At 40.6% G+C, this 16,167-nt stretch overlaps 1 protein-coding gene across 4 annotated transcripts in view; it reads left to right on the plus strand.

Annotated features, from left to right (window-relative positions):
• LOC122790335 (zinc finger protein 239-like) overlaps positions 1-16,167 on the plus strand; it is a 1,358,627-nt gene that overhangs the window by 120,060 nt on the left and 1,222,400 nt on the right. For 3 of the 4 annotated variants that reach the window (XM_044057854.1, XM_044057857.1, XM_044057855.1), the window contains exon 4: positions 5,902-9,538. The exons of the other annotated variant lie outside the window; for it this stretch is intronic. In XM_044057854.1, coding sequence (XP_043913789.1) covers positions 6,033-7,085 — 1,053 coding nt within the window. In that variant the 5' untranslated portion in view covers positions 5,902-6,032 and the 3' untranslated portion in view covers positions 7,086-9,538. Of the gene's footprint in view, positions 1-5,901; positions 9,539-16,167 lie in introns of those variants that run through there. 4 annotated transcript variants of the gene reach the window in all.

Here is a 16,167-nt window from a genome sequence, read left to right on the forward strand (position 1 = left end):
TACTTTGATATTCGGGCCGACCGAGGACAGCGGACTACCCAAGTGTAAGGACTGCAGCAATGTGGATCTTCGAACATCTACATTTATGGTAGGTACAAAACTGTACTTTCTAGAGCCTTAGACAGATGGGGTAAGAAGGTATACACTTCTGCTACTTAGGCCATTAGGGCTTTAAATTGCCAGTTTCATATGTTAAAGTATCAGCAGCATATTATGGGACTACTTAAACAGAAAATGATGATGACTCCTGACTATGCTGAACACAAAGGCTTGCAAGATTTAATGCATTCTGCAGAACAAGCTGGTAAACATATTTTGCACTGTGGTTTTGATGCTTTAGAAGCATCTTGCAGGGCTGCTGTCACTGGGTCTGTACTTAGAAGGCATGCTTGGCTTAAGGAACAACACTTGCCAGATCATGTTAAAGCTAAATTACTGGATGTACCCTTAAACCAAGACCGCCTTTTTGGCAACAAAGCAGAGAAGTCCTCAGAAGGATGGAGGAAAAAGCTAAATCTGTGCAAACTGTTAAAGATTTTCTACAAGTACAGCCTCCCAGATTCAGTAGGCATTGGCCTTCAAAGAACTGGTCCTTTCCAGTCCCTTCCAGTCCAAACCCAGGAACAGCAGACCACCAAGACTTCAGTCTTAGGCTATGCACAGATCTAAGCAGTGTGGCACTCTCACTTCCAAAACAGAGAGTAGTAAGCCACCCCCCTACGGAAAAATGCCACAATGACTTAACCTTAACCCTTCCAAGCCCTGCCCAACTACCTGCTCTGTTAGGAGGAAAGCTCGCCCTGTATGCAAAAAACTGGGAACTTATTACCCAGGACAAATGAGTTTTGAACATAGTTTCCGGAGGATACAGAATCCACTTCCACACACTACCAACCCCAAATGGTTGACCAGACCTCCTCCCAAACCAATGGGCGGAGGCCCAACAGCAAATTCTCTCTCTTCTTAGTGTCAGTGCTATTCAACCTGTCCCAGCAGAGCTAAGGGGACAAGATTTTTATTCAAGACTTTTTCTGGTACCCAGAAAAGAAAACTGGCATCCTATCCTGGACCTCTCTATTCTCAACACCTTTCTGGTGGTTCCAAATTTCAAAATGCTAACTCTTCAACAGCTTCTTCCTATGCTAGCCAAGGATGCCTAGCTGGCAACCCTAGACTTAAAGGAAGCTTACCTGCACATCCCAATAAGAGAATCCTGCAGACAATGCCTACGTTTCAGGGCGGGCTCCATGCACTTTCAGTTTTCTGCACTTCCGTTTGGCTTATCTAAAAATCACCAAATACTTATAAATATCCTCAAATCCCTGTCACTAGATGCACTCACTATAAAATGGTTCCAGTCCTACTTAGATAACAGACAGCAGGCGGTGCTTTGGCACAACGTTCTATCTACCCACTGCTCGTTAACCTTGGTGTCCCTCAAGGGTCCATATTAGGACCCCTTCTTTTCTCCATATTTATCAATGACCTTCATCTAGCAATCCCCCAAGCTACATGCATGCAATACGCAGACAATTCCACACTTATATGCACAGCCACATCCACTTCCAAACTTCACTCCCTTACCAAAAAGATATTTAATACAGTAGAACAATGGTTTACACAGAATTGCCTCCTCTTGAACCCCAAAAAAACTAAACAACTCTTTTTTAATCCTACTCATAAGTCCTCCCAAATAGATTTCTCAGTTACATCCACTAATGGTACTCTTATATCACCAGACCAAACTACCAAACTACTTGGTATCACCATAGACAACAACCTTAACGTTGACATCCGTATCAACAGTACTATAAAAACTGTTAACAAAAAACTAGGCTCTCCCTACAAGATCAAACCCTTCCTTTCACCAACAGCCATAACAGCTATTGCTCACACTCATCTAATCTCTACACTCCTCTATGCCTCATCCATATTTACTAATCTATCTAAAAATAACCTCACCAAAATGGAAATCTACAATAACATTGCCAGATTTGCTACAGGCAACCCATTTAGAACCCACCATTGTTATAATCTAAAGCAGCTAGGATGGCTTGAACTTCAGAATCTGCTTAAATTTCGCCAACTCACCATTGCCCATAAGACTCTTTACCAATCTTCCAGTACTCCTATACTATCTACCTTCATCATCCCCTATAATAATCTGAAATCCTTGCATTCATCACATAAACTTCTTGTAAATACCTCTAAATCTAATAACAGGGCTGGGGATTCTCTCTTCACTAATACTGTTGGAAAATCCTGGAACCTTCTTCCCAGTGAACTTTCCTCAGTTTCCTCTACATCACTTTTCAAAAACAGACAAACTTTTCCTGAGAACACACTGGTTATGCCCCTGTACCAAACCTGACTAATCATCTTTCTCTTCAAACAAGGCACTGCCTACCCTATGCTTCTCAATAATAAGTTCTACTTTCCTTATTAACCACAATACCATTTCCTATACATAACCTTTTTTCATCCTCTGTGCTTACTTATAGTGTGGCAACTCTTTTTTAATATAATTATACAATAAGCTGCCTTTTTTATATTCTGTATTCTACCTGTAATTTGTATTGTACCTGCATTTTGCACTGTGAAGTATTCTGCCCTCTTTGATAATTTCTGTGTTAATCTGTAATGTTCATTGTAAATATAAATGTTTTTGTTATTTCTTTTTTTTATCCTCGGAGCTTATCTCCCCGGGTTATAGTATGTATTCTACCTGCATTTTGTATTGTACTGCATTTTGCACTGTGAGGTATTTTGACCTCTTTGAAAATTCTGTGTTAACCTGTAATGTTCATTGTAAATATAAATGTTTTTGTTATTTTTTTTTTTCCACGGAGCTTATCTCCGTGGCCCTCTACTGAAAATGGATGTGCATCCAGTTAGACTAGCCCGGTCAACAAATGTAAAATAAATAAATAAATAAAATCTACTGCGCCTAGGGTGTTCACAAAGTGTCTAGCTCCAGCCATTGCATTTTGCAGGCAGAGAAATATTCAAATTTACCCATACCTGTACGATTGCCTGATTCAGGCAGAAAGCCAGGACTTGCTATTACAACACCTGGCATTTGTAAAGAAACTTTTAACCTCACTGGGGTACACCATCAACGAAAATAAATCTCACCTAGTGCCCTGCCAACCGATTGTATTCCTGGGAGCAAGCTTGAACACAACTTCCCAGATGGCATTCCTCACTCCGGAGAAACAAGTTTATTTGACAACCTACTTCAAACTATTGGCCACAAAAACCCAGCTATCTGCAAGGAAAATACTGCAAGCTCTGGGGTTCATGGCCTCTTGCATTCTGCTAATTCCATATGCAAGACTGCATATGAGGAAACTCCAATGGCATCTAAAAAGTATATGGTGTTAACATTCTCAGGACCTGGAAACAATGATTCCTATCATTCCTTGTCTAAGGACAGAGTTCCTTTGGTGGACAGAGGCCTGCTACCACAACAAGGGACTTCCTTTCACTCTACCCCCTGCCGCCCAAACCCTAACAACAGACGCATCAGACTGTGCATGGGGGGCTCACATGGCAGGACAGTGCATTCAGGGCAAATGGAATCCGAGACAGATGCACCTGCATATCAATAAAAAAGAAATGTTAGCTGTACAGAATGCTCTGACAGCCTTCAAAGACCTTATTCTTCCTGGACAACTTATTGGTAAAGACGGACAACACCACAGTTATGTGGTACATAAACAAGCAGGGGGGAACCCACTCCTACCCTCTCTGCAGACTAGCCATGGCTCTGTGGAGCACAACTTTGAGCTACCAAGTGCACCTACAAGCTCAATTCTTGCCAGACAAACTAAATTCACTGGCAGATGACTTAAGCAGAAATCTCATGGACCCACATGAATGGAAACTAGAACCCAAAATGTTCAACCTCTTGAGGAACAAATGGGGGACCCCAGAGGTAGACCTGTTTGCCTCCCCTCAGAACTACCAGTTGAACAAATTCTGCACCAGAACTCCCCACAGTCAAGCTTGGAAAGTGGATGTCCTGTCCTTTACCTGTGAAAGTCTCTCTGTTTATGCCTATCCCCCTCTGCCTCTCCTCTCGAAGGTTCTACTAAAGATCAAACAGGACAAGCCAAGAACAATACTGATTGCACCAGACTGGCCACGCCAGCACTGGTACCCCCTCTTGCACAGTCTGACACTGCTGCACCCATGGCACCTGCCTCAGTCCCCTTCCCTGCTGTCCCAGCAGGCGGGCCAGATTTTTCACCCTCAGCTTCAAACCCTGAACCTTGCAGCATGGCTAATTCCATGAGCTGTCCTCTAGCATCCCTCAGTAAGCAGGTGCGGGATGTCATTCTGGAGGCAAGGAGGCCTAGTACCAGAAAATCCTATGCTGAAAAGTGGAAAAGATACTGTTCCTGGAGCCAAGCTCAGGGGATGGGCACAATGGTGCCCAGCTTACCTCATATTGTAGAGTACTTAACAGAAATGCTCCACAAGGGCCTATCCTTCTAGTCAATTAAGATTCATGCCTCTGCCATTTCAGCACATTATAATACTGAGCCACCCCTCTGGTCTCACCCCTTGCTAAAACAATTCCTTAGAGGGACCAAAAATTTAAGACCCCCCCCCCCCCCAGGAGAGCTCCCACTCCAGTCTGGGACCTTAACTTTGTATTGGAAAAGCTCACTCTTCCCCCGTTTGAGCCAGCTGCAACAACAGAGTTGAAATTCCTTTCTTGGAAAACAGCCTTACTTCTAGCCATCACTTCAGCAAGAAGAGTGTCTGAATTACAGGCCCTCATGGCAGTGGAACCCTTCATTTTCTTTCATGCGGACAGGGTTTCCCTCAGGACTAATTCTTCCTTTATGCCCAAGGTGGTGTCTAGTGTGGCCCTAAACCAGTCCATTCATTTGCCTACTTTTTCCCTAATCTGCAGAACAAAGGGGAACAGATACTGCACTCTCTGGAAGTGCACAGACAACTTAGATTCTATTTGGACAGGACTAAGCCTCTCAGAAAATCTGACCAGCTGCTAGTTGGCTTTGCTGCAGGGGCAGAGGGGAAGGCCATTTCAAAGCAAACCATTTCCAAATGGATAGCCCATTACATTGATTTCTGCTACAAGCACCATGGAAAACCTACCCCACAGGGGATAAGATCACATTCCAACAGGGCTGCATCTACCTCTACGGCATTTCTCAGAGTCGTCCCTACCAGGGACATCCTGGAAGCTGCCACGTGGAGCTCTGTACACACCTTCACCAAGCATTACCACCTGCCTATCTTCTCTAAATCCAGAGCTGGATTTGCCACAGAAGTCTTGCTGGGCTTAATAGCTGACCCTAATGCTCTTTAACTACCTCGTCGCTTCCTTAGCTTTGGGAATCAACCCAAATGTGATGACTGCAACAGTGAAACATGAAGAACATAGTACAGTTGTGTACACTTGCCATAAATGTAGATGTTTGTGTATTCACTGTTGCAGTCCTGGTTACCCTCCCTCCAGCCCCCTGACTTCTCTTGGCTCTACCTTTCCTTCTTGTTTGGTATATATATATATTTTTTTTTCATGTGTATTTGCTTTTTGATGGGGGTGTACCACACTATATAATTGCTTCCTATTGTGGGGGCACCTGACATCTGGGGCAAGAAAAACTGGTGTAATGGCGTCGGCTGCATGTTTTATACCCCTGATGATCTGACTTCATGGAAGAAGCGACAGCATCCAATGCAGAAATCCAAAGACTCTGGTATTCAGGCCGGCTGAGGGCTACCTGCAGGCAGATAACCCAAATGTGATGACTGCAACAGTGAATACACTCGGACATCTACATTTATGGTAAGTGTACACAACTGTACTTTTTGTCAAACTTCATTCACTGATGATTATTAAAAATATTCTTTTTTTTCTAGGTGAGATGACGACAACAGATGATTTTGTAAGTTAATGGTGAAAATATTTTCTGAGGTACCACATGTATGAGTTTTGAAATAAGTGTCACACAAAATCAGATTAGTAACACATTCTAAATTCATTGGTGTAAATGGCTGAGGGTACAGTAAAAACCAAAGTTGAAGAAAATGGAATGTTTGCCTGTCGGAAGTGCTCTGCAGTGTTTTCCAGACTATGGGATTTGCGTTACCATATGCGTTCACATCCAGAGGGTCGGGGCTATGCATGTAAGATATGTACCAAGGCTTTCTTTCGGTCCTCTGCCCTCCTGCGACATGAAATGACACACAGTGGTGAAAAGCCATACAAGTGCCTGGAATGTGGAAAAAGCTTTGCACAGTCAATACAGCTTGACAACCATACTCGCTCACACACGGGAGAGCGCCCATTTGTCTGCCTGCAGTGTGGCAAAGCTTTCATGTCTTCCTCACACCTTGCCCAACATAAGAGGATTCACTGGGCAGAGAGAAAGCATGTCTGTTCCCTCTGTGGGAAAACCTTTCTACGACCATGGGATGTGGTTCAACATCAGCGCTTCCACACAGGTGAACGTAACTTTCGGTGTGACGACTGTGGGAAGAACTTCTTCCGATCTTCTGACCTTCTGCGTCATCAGCGTATCCACACAGGTGAAAAGCCCTTCCGATGTGATGTATGTGGCAAGAACTTCTCTCGGTCATCAGTGTTGGCAAAACACACAAGAACACATACCGGAGAGAGGCCTTATAAATGTGAGCTGTGTGAGAAAGCTTATATTACTTCATCACAGCTAACAGAACATCGACGGGTACACACAGGAGAAAAGCCATATCTTTGTTCTGAGTGTGGTAAAACATTTACATATTCATTCCTTCTCAGGCGTCATCTTAAGATACACACAGGTGAAAGACCTTACCCATGCGTCATTTGTGGTAAAGCATTTAAGACGTCTGGCCATCTCCACAAACACCATCAAATTCACATTAAAAAGGAAAATGCTGTTGACTCTGAAAGCTCTGTAATGCCCCCAAGTTCCTCAAAGCTAAAACAATATCGTGGCAACCATGTAACTGAGCGTAAAAACATGGTAAAACGAATAATTACTGAAGATGTTTTCAGTCAACATTTGCTTAATTCCAGCTCTGGTCAGGACCCTGAATTTTGACTACTTCACAGCTGTGACATTCAGTTTATTAAAAATCTAAATTATGATTGGCTAATGCCATGCCTGGAGTAGATGACTGCAGCCCCTGCATTGTTCATTTATTTGTTTATTTATTTATTTATTTGCTATGTGCACAGTAAAGCTGACTTTTTTTTTAAATTATAACCATATACTTAGATTGGTCTTGGGAATTTACATTGCTCTGTTGCCATTTGCCGTATGTAGGATGGTAACCATAAAACTGACTACTTTGCCCTAGTAGTCCTTACTCGCTATTCTCCATCCTTGCCTTCTTGCTTTTGCATTTTCATCCATAGTGCTTTTTTTTTTAAATAGCTAGCACGTAAAAGGTCTGTTGCCATTTTAAACGTTTGCAGGGGCTTCACACCAAAAGGCAGCAGTGCTTTACTGCTTCTGAACTTTGTATGAGTCACCTAGTATATCTAATCCTGAGTTTGTATTTCTATGTTTAAGTTGGACAAAGCAGTGTAGCATTGCTTTAGAGTCTGTCATGCCTGTGCTCTGATCTTTGGGTTGTGACATCCAGTGCTGGTGACTTTCCCCGGCTTATGGCAGTCTACTTTAATTTGCCAAGCTGCTCGGGATTGCATCCCAACTTTATATTTCCTTGGTTAGAGTGGGACCAGTGGTAGAGCTACTGGGTGGAACCAAGGGGGCTCACATTCTGGGAAGTCAAATGGAAGTTGAAGTAAAACAGGGAAATGATCCTTAACAAAGTGTATCACACAGCTTTCACATAGCTGATTGAGTAATATGTATTATTCCAATCACCCTGTTGTCCTTTATCAGTAGTGTTGAGTGCTTCCCAGTAAGGAATATTGCTTAGAGATTTTATGGTCATTCGGAGCCTGATGTTAATATGTCTGTAATAAGTTATGTAAATATGAGGGGTATTTATATGGAATGTCACTGCGCAGTCTATGATGATGTTTTTCCGTGTTAAAAATGTGAAAGTGGAAGTTATATAATAAGGATGAAACTGAATTTTTTTCTGTAAAACAATGACTGCAGTGTTCTGTAAATGCTAGCTACCTTGGTAGTGCAGTGTTATGGTACTTCAGAAAAATAATATGCCTATTACGGATGCTAATGTCAGCACGTTTTTATTACTGTTTTAGTCTGCCAATAATTGTGATACTAAGCGTGGAAGGGGTCATGAGTTTTGACTGCTATCTAGCTATGTTTATACCTCAAGAGTATTTGAAAGCTTATTTTAGAGCTTCTAATGGAGAACCTTGACTTCTTCATTAAGCAACACTGAACCTGAGCAACACTGTTAATAACTGGCCTATCTTTCTCCAAATTACTTTTATCAAATGGAGGTGCACCATTTTTATGTTTGACTGGTTTTCTTTGCTTATAATCTACTACATTTATGGATCTCATTCAAGGTCATGTGGGCAAGAAAAAAGTCCACAGTGGCATTGGAACCTGTGCTTCCTTGTTACAGTTATGACTCTGCTGTTATACCTACATGTTTGTATTGCCATGGAATTCATTGTTTGAAGTGTATTTTTATTTAAGTATATGCTTATTGTTTTGTTACTGCATTTTTTTCTGTAACAAAGGAGAGCAGCCTGTAAGCATGACTGCTTGTTTTGGGATTAGTAGATGAACATTTTTCGATTATTTGTTTTACTGTGAATCACATAGTACGCATCTGGAAATTTTGAGACTCGTAGTATTAATTCGAGGGCAAGAGGTACTTATATCATTTTGGGTTCCAGCTCTAATTATGCTGGATTAATGTGGTTAAGTAATTAAATATTAGTCATGTAAATGGCAAACTTTTAAATTGACAGTTTGGAAAAAAAGTAAGTTTTTTTTGCAAACTGTTAATTTAACAGCTTGTCAGTTGCATAACTAATACAAAATTACTTATCCATGCAAATCCAGTATAATTAGTGATGTACAGGACACACTTTACTCACAGTTTTATTATCTTGCCAGCATAGTGAAGTTAGTTATATCGTACATTGCACTGATCACTAACAAGATGTTTTACACTGTTTTCAGAATGTTATTTTCTGTGGTGGACAAGCTTCCATACCTTGTGTACCCTCGTATTAATTGTAACACGCCACATTTCAGGGCATGGCACAGTCCTAGATGGCACTGTCCTGATTTGGACAACACGACTTTCAGCTAAACACACATTATCAAGCACTTTGTTGTTGCTGTGCTGTCCACAGACTGATGGCATTGCTAACCCATTGATAGTACTGTCTTCCCCTCTGCCGCTTCGTCAGGAAGATGACTTTGATGTTTAATGTTGAAAACTTCCATGGGCTTGTATGTTCTGTTGCCAGTTATCTTGACTGAAGTCTTCCATAGAATGTTTTTCGCTTTTTTCAATGTAAAAGTCAGCTTGTTTCAGCTCTACAGATGTAAAATTCACACTACAACAAAGAACTCTTGACTACAGAAGTGCATTTAGTGCCAGCATCCCTTCCTTATGGTCTCCTCTTCATTGTCCAGTTAATTTTGCTACTGTTGTTTGCTTTGCTTATATATTCGTTCATTTAATTTGTGAACTGGGTTGTTGGTCTGGTCCTCAGAACATTTCATCCATGACCTGAGCAATATAGGCAATTACAAATTTTACATACAGTTACCATTCCCTTATATTGTATAGTGTGTAGTATAACATACACAAGTACATAGATAAGGAGTATTTGATGCGAGTAAAGTGCAAATGTAGGAGTACTATTCACAATTCGGTGGGATGCATAATGACTAATGTATATCAAGCACACTACAGAGCCAAGAAATTAATCAGAAATTATAATACATATTTACCTGTTTATGGTTGTCCAAATAGATTAGTAGCAGGAAGAAGTGAGGAGGTCCATGCCAGTTTGAGCTAGCCACTTGAAATATTTTGAGGACTTTAGCTTGCAGTAACACACTAGATGAAATCCTAATGAAATTAGAACTGAAGAAAGGTGTGCTAACCTACTGCCATAGCAAAGTGCAGTTGTTTTCGCTATAGGTTTGAGGGGTTCATTTGGAAAGCTGAGGCTAACTACTATGTGCAGGGCTGGCCTTTGATCAACTGGTGCCCTAGGCAAAGGGGCTCTACAATGTCCTCCAGCACCAACTGGTGCCCCCATGCAGGTCTACCTACAGAGATTACTTTTTTCTTCCTTTTTCTCACAGTTTGTCTTACTCTTCAGTTTTTCTTTTATTCATTCAATATATTTTAAACAAACCATTTCTTTACTACAAAAAATAAAATAAATACTGGAAAAGTGCCCCCGCTAGAGCAGTGCCCTAGGCAGCCACCTAGCTGGCCTCTGTCTAAGGCCGGTTATGGTGTGGTTGGGGTTTGACATTCATCATTTTTTGATGGAATGTCCGTTAAATCTCTACATCACTATCTCTAAAATGGCTATAGGTGTAGTCCTTCCAGAGCTGGGTGGATGGTGGAAGGGAGCTGGACTTGAGCAGCAGCTATAGGCTCAAACCCTTATGCAGTTAAGCATGTGGCATTTCACTGCCAGGTTTGTTTGGGCTGGGGAAAAACAATATGAATATGCCATTAGGTATACAATGAAATAGCCAACCTGAGAAAACTACTGTTATCTTGCTGTCCGTGCTAAAAAGATTTTTCTATCAGGACTTATCAATGTAGACAGAATTATTGGAGCCCTGTGAAGACCAGGCAGGAGTTGAGAGAGAGAGGGGAATTGTTTACAGAGAGTGAGTAAATATATTTGGAGCAATTTGATGCTGGAGTTGTTTTCTAATGTCCTAATGATTCAGATGAGAAAAACAGATGTAAAGAAGGAAATGTGCTGGAATGTGGCACATTAGCACAGGTTTTGCTTGTTATAAACTTAACTAGCAGGGCATACTTCTGAATGTCTTGTTTTAAAGATACGTTGTCTTCAGGCCAAATGAGATGATGCACCTGTGCAGCATATTAGGCATATAATAGGCAATAATAGTGGGTCATGGTCATGGTAGGGACACAGTTTTAACAGGCAGGGTTTTTTTTTTTCAAATACTGAATACAGTTGGCACCACACAGCATTTAATAAAAACATCTATAGATGACCAAAGAGTGTAATTGATTTGGGGAAAGCATATGACCAAGAAAGCTGATTTGGGCAGTCATGCGATGGTTCGAAGTCCCAGGAACATTGGTAGAGTTGGTGCAGGCTATGTAGAAAGACCCAATGACTCAAGTACCAACAGTGTTTGGACTCGCATAAAGGTTCCTAGTGGGAGTGAGTGTACATCAGGATTCGTCTCTGAGCTCACTACTGTTTGTAATGATGGTGGACTACATTAGCAAACAGGTCAGAGGGGACAGGTCGACAAAGTTGTGGTGTGCAGATGATGTGGCATTACAGGCAGACTCTGAGGATGAACTTCAGCAAAGGATAGAGGAATGGAATGCAAAACTAAAGGCATATGGGTTGAAACAGCACAGATGGCAGCAAATGGGGAAAATCAAAACAAGCAAAGAATTGAGAAAGAAGGGAAAGTACTGGAACAGTTTACCAGCTTCAAGTATTTGAGGGGGGTGGTTGAGGATAAGGGAAGTTTAAATGACAAGGTCACAGCTAGATCAGAGGGGCTGCAGCCAACTGGCACATTGTGTCAGGGGTAGTGTATGACTGAAGAATGCCCGATAAGGTGAAAAGTTAGGTGTTCAAAACGGTGGTATGACCAGTACTACTATATGGTACAGAAACCTGGACAGTAAAGGCAGAGCAGTTGAGGAAGCTAGAGATCATGGAGATCAAGTGCCTGAGACGGGTGGTAAGATGTGGGAGAGACGAATAAATGAGGACATCAGAGCAAAAGCCAAAGTAGCTCTAGTAAGGCCTAAGAGAACAGATTATGGTGCTTTGGGCATTTATGCAGACAGTCTGGTAAAGATGATTTGGACAGACAGGAAGAAGGCAAGAGGAATTGAGGGCATCTAGCAAAGAGGTGTCTGGATTTTGTGAGAGAGAAGATCTGTGACAGTTAGGCATGAGTGATGAAGAAGGTAGGATAGTAGCATTGAATTGACTTAGATGGCAACAGTTGACACGACACCCAGAACACGTGTAGAAAATGGGGAAAAAAGGGGCTGATGAGCAAGATCTTCCTTCATCATAGATCTGCAACTGGAAACACCATCATAAAAATATAGTAGTGCCTTATTTTCCTAGCAAAATTATTTCCTAGCATTGTTTGGCAAGCATCCAAATGCAAAGTATAATCAGTTCTTCTAATGTGGTGATTTTTTATTGTAATAGGTTCATAGGTTGTTACTAGGTTATTGGTCCAGGAGACATTTTAGGCATAGCCAAGCTTACCCATATTTATGAAAAATAATTCTGACGTGTCAATACCCCAAGAATTTTACTGTTACTATACAGGCTTTATTTATCAAGTGTTCTCAGGCTGCCCCTCTCCATTAAGGACATAGGCACCAAACAAGGGGTTCATTTGTAATTATTCATCCATTGGTCCATGTTGCATTTGAATATAGTTAAGGATGAACTTTGCTTCACATGGATGGGCAGCCTGTACCAGAGAGGGTGTAACCTTTGGGACACATACCTGCCCCTCCAGCATGTCCTGTTTTATGTTACAGATGAGGGTTAGGTTCTTAGAACATGCATTTATGATATTATTTGTTTTATGGATGTGCAACAAATCCATCACTGAGGGAACAAAGGATGCTTTGTAGGCTAGGCATAGATCACCATGCAGATGTCTGTATTGTTGTAATATTGCATTGTATTATTTTTAGTATTTATTGTTAGTGTTGCATGATTTTGCAATGTGAATGATATAAAAATGCTGCTAAGAGCTAATGCTTTTCCTTGTACCCTTAGAGGTAATCTTCAGCGATATTTGCTGATATTTAACTCATTCTTTCTTCCTGTCTCTTTTTTTTCTTTAAAAGAAAAACATAACTGACATATTCTGCTATCGTTGATGTTCAGTATGCAAACTCCTTTTTAAGTGTTTCTGGAGCAATAGCATTATTTCACAAAATATTTAAACATACAGTATATCGAGGACAACCATCTTTATGTGTGAAGCCAGATGCTTTATCTGAAGGATTGTAGTTGTGCATCATTTTAACTCTAGAGAAGATATGTTGCCACTGACTTACCTTTCAGAAGTGGAAAGTTTCACATTTAAATTACTCCTGATGGTATGTGTTCTCCTATACTTTCAAGTGCAGTAAACTCATCATATGGTTGCACCTCTACATTGCTGTATGTTTGCTCCATGCAACTATCAACAACTTATGTTTTAAAGAATATATTTCTTCAGTTGTTTACTTGTAAATGTAAATATCAGTAAATAAAAAAACAGGGTAACTGCACATTCACTGTTGTTTTGGGTGCTATGCATGCTAGAAGCATGATGATGGATAATTACAATTCTGCATGCATCAAACTATAGAGGCATAACTGTCATGACAGACAGAACCCAGTAATAATAATAAAAAAATATTGCCATTATTTCTAGTACTGTCCACTCCGGGTACTAGAGATGTTGAAGCGAGTCCAATACCTGAAAGAGAACAGAAGTAAAAGCCACATAACTTATCAGTTAATATTTTAGCATGCAGTACCATTCCTATGCTCTTGTTAATGAATCAGGCACAATCGTGTAAATCAGGGACAATGGAAGCCACAAGCTGGATTGGATTGTCTCTCTCACCTTCCACATGGTATGCTGCATCTCTGTTTCAGTCCACAGCAGTGACCAGAGTCTTGGTGCAGGGGTTTTTCTCTCCCTTCTGTTCCCTTGTTGAAAGGCTGGACACTAAATGGCACTTTCACATTCACCATCATGAAAAGAAGGATGCCAGTGTAAGTGCCACGGCTGGTCAGTTGTCATTACCCTACATTTGTTGGGAGCACCACCTTTTAATGCACTTACTGCAGGAATGCACTATTTTGTAGCCACAGTTAGCATGGCAGCTTACATCTTCTTTCAACTTTCCACATAACAGGAAGGAGGTGTAGTGTACCTACATCTACCTGTCACGTATGGCTTTGGGGCCTTGAAAGGCAGTTAAGCAGCAACATTTAACAATGCAGATGATGGCTCGTTTTAAGCTATGTTTCATGGAACTGCCTACAAAGGTTGTGAAGTTTTGTGTAGCTCCTGTAAGTTTTCATGGAACCTTAGAATACGTGCTTGCACATTCCTGTCTATCTTAAAAAGTATGCTTAATCTAATGTACTGTGCAAGCATTGTTGGTACATTCCCTGTAGTACACAGTGAAATAGGAAGCCATCTGCAGTCCTTAGAGAAAGAGACAATAGAAGAGAAAAAAGTTACAAAAGTACAGTGCCATTATTTTAAAAAAAAAAATCTTTCTTTTAAATAATGGCATTGTATAGTGATGATGTGTAGGTAATGTTTGTTTACCCATGGCTGGCTTTTTCCTTTAATTGCTCAGTCTTTGCTGTCACGATTACACCACTCCACCCATGGGTAAACCAAGAATGAGATACATGCAATTGTGGATCATTGAAAAAGTATTTAATAATAAATGTTGTTACATGTATTAAACCAAAGTGAATTACAGTACCAGTGTTTTGCAAGACAGCTTATTTCAGATCAGCAATTTTGTTAAAACTGAGTAATATAAAGTAAGGCAAACAAACTTGTTTCCAGCACATTTAGCTTCATAAGGTCAGACACTGCAAGTGGATACCTCTTTTGTACTAATATTTACAACCGCTGCTTGCATTCTTAAAGTGTCTGACACCCTTAAAAAACATGGATGCTGAGTATTTCAAATGCACATAAAATTGTTAATACTGAAGCAGAAAATTCAGACACTGCTTTACCTAAATAAATTTCTTTTAAACAAAATAGTTTGTAAACAAGAAGAGTCTTTTAGAGTCTTTTACCAGCATTAACATTTTAAGTTCATTGTGACTTTATACTTATATAGTATAAGGTTGTTTGTCACCACCACTGATAATTTCTGCCAGTAACAATTTAGGGGGTTTGTGTATGAACAAAGAGAAAAGCATGTTAGCTAAACATTGTCATAGAGCAGATTGACTTGTGTTTAAATTCTTAATGTTACTTACAGTACAGAGCATCACACAAGATGGAGACAGAGAAAGTGTTTCTTGCTAATGCTGATTTTGCATAGGTGTTATTAATGGGAATGCTTAAAGAACTGTCAGTTGAATATTTAATGAGCATAACTGTGATCCTCAGGATTGTGGAGCTGTTAAGTGCATGAGTAGTAGTGTGTACTAATCTGAGATTGTTAGATCTTGGAGAGATCACTGTACTTCACGGTACACCAATCTTGGACTGAAATGTAATTAGCAGTAGTGTGGGGATGCAAATATTCTTGAAAACATTTAAAATTTGTTGTTATTCTGTGTAAATCAACTTTATTTTTCAAAGTTTTGGGACTTACGTTATTCTGGCTTGGGTGATAGGGACCCTACTTAAAATAGACTTTTTCTAAAGACACCATTTATTTTAACAATTTGAAATTACATATGGGGTATATTTGGGGGGAAGCGTAATAATGCAGCCATACTGCAGTAAATAGCACAGCCAGAATTGCATGAAGTGGCCCAGTGGGGATGTGGGTATACATAAGTGCCAACACATGAATAGTGTTCCGTAATGAATTCATGCATTTGTGAAAATGGCAACCACCATGTAGTTAGGTAGACCATGATGCTGATATGAGAGGTCACATGACTGGATCTGTCAGCATGCATATGACATGTTCACCACAAAGCATGTTAATGTGAGCATCAGAGTGCCAGATCTGTGTAAAACAAACAATTGAGAGCCCATTTAGGGGCTACACAGCAAAGGGCTAACCTTGTTTATTTTACAAATGGAAAGGAAATGGGATGATAAGAATGGGAGTAGAGAAAGCAAAGGAATACACAGAAGATAATGGAAAGGGAAAAGTGTGGCTAAGGAGGATTTTTTTTTTGTGGGATGGGTACCCTTGGGTAGAAAGGTACCAGGGGACATAGTGAGTATGTCACCCGTAGGCTTTCAATACTGGCCAAGGCTCTTGACACCCCCATAGTGCCTTTTTTAG

This window comes from Protopterus annectens, chromosome 16.part0 (genome assembly GCF_019279795.1).
Source record: "Protopterus annectens isolate FY-2018-M chromosome 16.part0, PAN1.0, whole genome shotgun sequence".
NCBI lineage: Eukaryota > Metazoa > Chordata > Ceratodontiformes > Protopteridae > Protopterus > Protopterus annectens.